This window comes from Fukomys damarensis, unplaced genomic scaffold, assembly GCF_012274545.1.
Source record: "Fukomys damarensis isolate Sample0158 unplaced genomic scaffold, DMR_v1.0_HiC HiC_scaffold_35, whole genome shotgun sequence".
Lineage (NCBI taxonomy): Eukaryota > Metazoa > Chordata > Mammalia > Rodentia > Bathyergidae > Fukomys > Fukomys damarensis.
In genome coordinates, this window is record NW_022900947.1 from 55,775,880 (window position 1) to 55,781,806 (window position 5,927).

Below are 5,927 nucleotides of genomic sequence, written 5' to 3' on the forward strand. Positions count from 1 at the left end.
TTTTTTTTTTTGTACTGGGGGTCGAACTCAGGTCCTTGTGCTTGCAAGGCAGGCGGCAGAACCACTGAGCTAAGTCCCCAGCCCAGAAATTGAATTTTTCCAGTGTGAGTTTTTCAAATATAGAATAGCAATGTTGGGTTTATAGACTTTTCCTCTGACCTGTGGATCGTGTACAGAGAATGTGATTTGAAATGACCAGCGATTTGTTTATATTCCTTAGGCCACCACACCATCTACATTGGAGTCCATGTGCCCAAGAGCTACCGCAGAAGGAGACGTCACAAGAGGAAGACAGGACACAAGGAAAAGAAGGAAAAGGAGCGGATCTCTGAGAACTACTCTGACAAGTCAGATGTGGAAAATGCTGATGAATCCAGTAGTAGCATCCTGAAACCACTCAGTGAGTACGCTGGGCTGTTGCCCTTTCTGCTTTACTCCCCACCCTTGGAAACAACACTTTCCAGAATGCTCTAGCTAACATGGGGAAACACAGCCATCCCAAGGTGGTCTGCCCTGAAGGATAATGTCTGTGGAGATGCGCAGCAGGCTGATATAGGCAGCATCTAGAAGAGTCGGAGCTGATCAGAAGAGATCTAACAAAGGTTAGGCAGAGTTGGGTGTGTACAGTGACAAGTAAAACAGGGTACAGTGTTTCCAGTGGCACTGAACTATCGAAACTAGCAGTGACTGGAAGGCTCTCCAGAGCTTTTTGGATGACTGCAGCTTAGAAGCAAGTTCTCTTGAGACTCCAGGTTAAGGTAAAAGTGTACGTGCCTACGGATGTATCCAAATGCAGGGTCACAGGCCACATTTGAATAGCTCATGGCCCGGGCAATGATGTAGACAGGAATAATAGAGAAGCTTCCTGTACTTCAGAGAGGGACATGCAATGACAGGTCCTGAAATGCGGAACATGGTTACTTGTCACACATTGTTAAAAAGCAGACTAAGGACAAAAAGAGGTCAGAGAACACCTTGGGACTCAAGTGACGGGTGGACCGTGTGTAGGCATATGCTTGTTACGTTTTATGTCTTTTTAATGCGGGGAATATTTGGCTGTATGGGTAGCCTTATGGCAGAGTAGCAATGACTAAGTACAGTAGAGATACATGCCAGTGTGTCAGTCAGTGCTCACTAGAGAAACAGATTTAATGTGAGATATATAAATATGTCAGGATTTACAAGGTAGGCTTACAGTGGCTGCCCGCGGAGTCAAGAGTGAAGAGTGTAGAAGGATCCGGTTGAAGGTCACAGGCCTGGGCTCACTGTAGTGTCCCATGCGGGTCCATATCAGGAGGCTGAAGGCTCTGTCTCAGAAGCCAGAAGTCCAAGGTGAGGGTGAAGAATGGAGCTCCTCTGAAGAAGCAGAAATGATTTTTCCTCCTTTGTTTCCCTCTCATTCCGTTCAGGTGACGAGCCTATTGGCTGGTGCAACTCACACCCTGGGGGTGGGTCTTCTGTCTTCAATAAATCCCTTCAGCCACACCAGAGCTATGCTAGACCCATTTAGTTGGGTGCTCCTTACTCAAGCCGACATAGTCAGTTCACTATCAGACAGCTCAGAGAGACTCTCCAAGAGGAGCCAGGCACCGACATCTCTCCATTGGGCAGAGCTCAGTGCCTTCTCCACCTCTTCCCTGCAGTTCCAGAAATGTGGGCCCTGCTGTAAGATGCACTAAGGGTCATGCAGAGGAAGCTGAGTTGCATCATTTCTGGTGATGACAGGCCGAATCAGAAGGCACGGCTCAGAAATGCTGAACAAGTGAGCTTCAGAATGAGATGAAAGCAGGCATGAAGTATAGTGATGGGAATCTTTCACAGCCCTTTAATTGGAACTGAGCAGGCAGCTCAGAGAACCAAAGATTGAACATTGGAGGACAATTGGGAGATGGACCATTAAACACAAAAAAATTGTTAGAATAAATGTGAGACTTGGAAGGGAACAGAGGGCAAAAGACTTAAATTCTATACTTTTCATTGGACTGTCAGGGGAAATTCTTTCTGAAAGAGACCATTCATGTGTCAGTTAAATTATGGGATCTGTTGTGAGCAAAGTCCTTGAGATGCATATAGAAAAGGCCTCAGTTACTAGTCTGGAGGAACGAAAGTTAACATCACTTTCCAAATAAATTACTGCAGTTTATCTCTGTTTATTGTCTGTTTTTGGCAGGGCCTGAGGCAGTGTCATGGAGACTCTCCTCCCCTCTTCTTATGCACATGGATTGTGCTTTTCCACTCCGTCACCATCTCCCTTACAAGTTATCTCTCCTGTGCAGTCCCATAGCAAGTATTGAAAAACAGAGACACCCAAGACAGCTGGGCCAAGGGGTTGAGATGCTGACTATGGACCAGCATTTCAGGAAGGGCAATGGAGGTGGTGCCAGGCCAGTGTAGACGGATGATCAGGAATGAACAGCTCAGAAAGACATTGAATCTGACGTGTGTCAGCCATGGACAGTGCTGCTTTCTGGTGTTTGGGGACCAGTTGGAGTGCAGCATGTAAAATAAACAAGGTAGTTCGTTGACGGTAGACTCTGGAGATCTCCTCCTGGGAGATGTTGCTTATACTGCGTGCTGGGTTTCCCAGCATGTCTATGGAAAAAAAGTTCTTAAGGACTGAACAGGATAATATTACTTATAAATTTGCATTTCATGGTTGTCTTTTCCTGCTGGTCAGTATGCAGTACTGTAATACGCCTTTGAGATTTTGACATGAGGCATCCAAATTGGCATAAAGGTCTATAGCAATCTATGCTTATTTTCTGTGCTGTTTGTCCTGGAGACTAGAGAGATTAGTAGTTGGTTTATATGGTGCAGCTTTACTTAAAGGTCAGAACTGTTACACCCAGATTTGGAAAAACGATTACTCCTATGGCTGTGGCACCAACCTGACTATAGGGAAAAAGTCACGTACTGAAGTATCTGCCTAATGTGCCTCTGTGACTTCTCAAGAACACCACACATGGATCCTGTTATTCTTGTACCAAGGCTGCTTGGGTTACTGGTGTCTGTAGATAGACATAATGTGTCTTGCAGTCCTACGTGGGCCACACATACATCCTGTGATGCTAATATTTTCTTTTGAAAAAAGTTTTAGTCAACTCACGTTTGGATGGTGACTTAATGTGGGCCATGTTTGTTTGTTTTTTCTCCTTTGCTTTTTTTCTTCTAGCAATTTCCGTTGCTTCTGCTTCTAAATTGTGAGCCTGTCTATCCTTGCTCAGTCTTGGTGCTTCCTTTTGGTAGGGAATTTTCATCTCGTGCTTATATAACAGAACAGGCCTTGCTTTTGAAGTCTTTCTCCGCATGGATGTGACATGATTATGTAAACCATTCTGAAACTGTCCTTTGCTGCTAGAATACAATCTTAGTTGGGCACCTTGGCCTGTGGTGTCTCAGCAGCCCCATTTTGTGCCATTCTCTCCTTTATTCCAGTCACTTTTAGTTCTTGGTGCTCAAACTTTTTCCAGCTCAAGGTGTTTACGTTTGGGAGCCTGTCTTCTTAGAGCAGTTATCTGTTCTTTTCCTGGTCAGCTTTTCTCCTTATTTTTCAGCTTTTAAATTTGACCTTGTCAGAGAGGCCTTTCTTTGCTGCTCTTTCTAGTACAAGTGCCTGAAAGTTATTATTTTTGAGCTCCTCACCGGAGCTGAAACTTGCAGCTTTTGCAGCCTACATTTTTTTCTGGAGGTCATGCTGGTGGTGCGCTCCTTGAGAGCAAGGATTGTGTTGTTTTGCTCATTATCATCTCTGGCCCCTTGTACATTGCCTGAAATGCAATCTGTGCTCAGTGCCAGTTCACTGAAGAGTAATTGGGCAAGTGAATATGGGAGAGTAAATCACAAACACTTTTTATTGGTCTAAATATTTCCCACGTTCTAGATGAAGACCTTGCTGATTTTCTGTCTTAAAGCTTTACATACATCTTTCTATTTCCCCACTTAGCCTTCTTCCCATGCCATGTAAAAGCTGGTCCTAACTTTTCATTATTCCATTTTGGAAAGTACCTCATTATTCCAGCTATTACCACATAGGGTGTGATATGAGTATATGACTCCTGAGTGCGTGGAGGTGCTTGTTACCCAGAGGCAGTGGAAGAAATCGATCTGCAGGGCACATAGGTCCATCAAGTACACTTACAAATGCTTACAGTTCCACCCAGAACCCAGGCAACTCTGGTGCAGAGCCACACTCCAGAGGCATAGAATTGAGGAAGAAAAGGCATTTCTAACATGAAATAGACCACATGTCTTCCATTCCTGAGGCATATCAGGAAGATGGCCTAATTAACGGGTTCATTAAACCTGAGAACAGAGATCTTATTTTCTCCATTGCTCTGGTGTCAAGGAAGGGTTTCTCAAAGTGCATGTGTGTTGGATTTGTCCACATTTGGAGCATCGAGGGAGGAAGCCAGCTTGCTTCGTGCTCCTGTAGAGCTCAGCAGCAGCTCAGTCCTTGCCCAGCTGCAGTCCCAGAGTGGCATCAGAGCCAGTGTCCCAGCTGGGCACGCAGAGAAGGAAATGTGTGTGAGGGGGGAGAGAGGCTGGGGAAGAAAAGTGAACTGGAGGAGCAGGCGGGAGGAGAGACGAGAGAATGTGGAGGCGGTGTGCAGTGGGCGGTGGAGAGAAAAGTTAGATTGTGCTCTTTCTTAAAAATAATCCCTTTGCCTCCTCCACCTTGCACTTTTTCCCCCCTAAGTTAGCAGCTGCCATCCTCCGAGGGTTGCCCAGAAAGAGAGTAGGAAGATGGTCCTGCCTGTTTCTGGCTTACCAACCTGGGGGTTTGATCTCTGCATTTCTCACTCAGCATCCTGGGTTGCTTGGGCACTGGAGGCCACCTGGGTCCTGCAGACACTCTGCAGAGTGTGAACTGTTAGAAGACAGCCACGAGCAGGACACCCTGCTCCCTTTTGATCTCTGGGGATGATCTCTTGACAGGCTAGAGCCTGCCTCGGTGTCGGGAGGCGGAGCTGCCTCGTGCATACAAGTCTCAGGGTAGCAGCATCGGGTGCTGGGCATGGGCATGGGCGTGCAATACCCATTCATTATGACCGAGCTCTCTCTCAGCTCCTGGATGTGTACCAGAGCTGACAGGTTTGTGCTGGTGAACATTGTTCTGGGAGCCTGGGACAGTGGATGCCAGTTGGTGATCCAGTTATATTCAGGAAACTGAAACAGAGAAATGGGCAGCTGCTTTTGTTTGGGTCTTCCGGGTAAATGAACAGAGTAGCTTTTCACAGGAGCCAAGAATATTTGGTGTTTTGTCATTTGACTTCCCCTTTTCCCAGTGCACACCCCAGTGCCCTCCCTCAGCCTGACCTCATGTTTCTTAGTACGTTTCTCTTTTTCCTTGAGTTTAAAAATCTTTTAGGCAAGACTCTTACTTTGATATCATAAAATAAGATTTCTGTAATTTTTCCATATGCCATTGTCATGTTCTAAAAATGAACTGGAATGCAGGAGAGAAGGGAATCTTTGGAATGTTTATGAAATGAAGCAGTTCTGTCCCTGTTTAAAGAAACACAAACACAGGAGAACTAGGCTGTCTTTTTCATCCTCCTCTCAATTTTTTTTTTTTGGTCTTATAGAAGTAGGAGGAAGCACTTTATCTTTAGGTCTGAGAACAAAAACTTTTTATATTAAAAATAATTAAAAACTGAACTTTGCTTCTTCAGAAGGGGCCCTGGTGATATAAGTTCATGGGAAGGTTGGCCTGTCAGGGTATTTAGGAGCACATACCTGAGGCCACGCCCTTGAGTTAGAATCCTGAAAAGGGCTGAAGGTATAGGGGAAGGGGGAAGGGGAGGGGAAAGGAAATAAGGGACAAGAAAAAATATGAGAAAAGGAAAAAATGGCAACAAAGTCTTTGTATGTAGGGGAGGGTGGAGGGGGTGAAGGGAGGGCAGAGGTATGGGGAAAAAATTAGAACC

At 45.5% G+C, this 5,927-nt stretch overlaps 1 protein-coding gene across 4 annotated transcripts in view; it reads left to right on the forward strand.

Annotated features, from left to right (window-relative positions):
- Nucleotides 1-5,927, forward strand: part of Slc4a4 (solute carrier family 4 member 4) — a 300,898-nt gene that overhangs the window by 24,453 nt on the left and 270,518 nt on the right. For all 4 annotated transcript variants that reach the window (XM_010606103.3, XM_010606104.3, XM_033758911.1 and 1 more), the window contains one exon: nucleotides 221-400. In XM_010606103.3, the coding sequence (XP_010604405.1) occupies nucleotides 221-400 (180 nt within the window). The remainder of the gene's footprint in view (nucleotides 1-220; nucleotides 401-5,927) is intronic.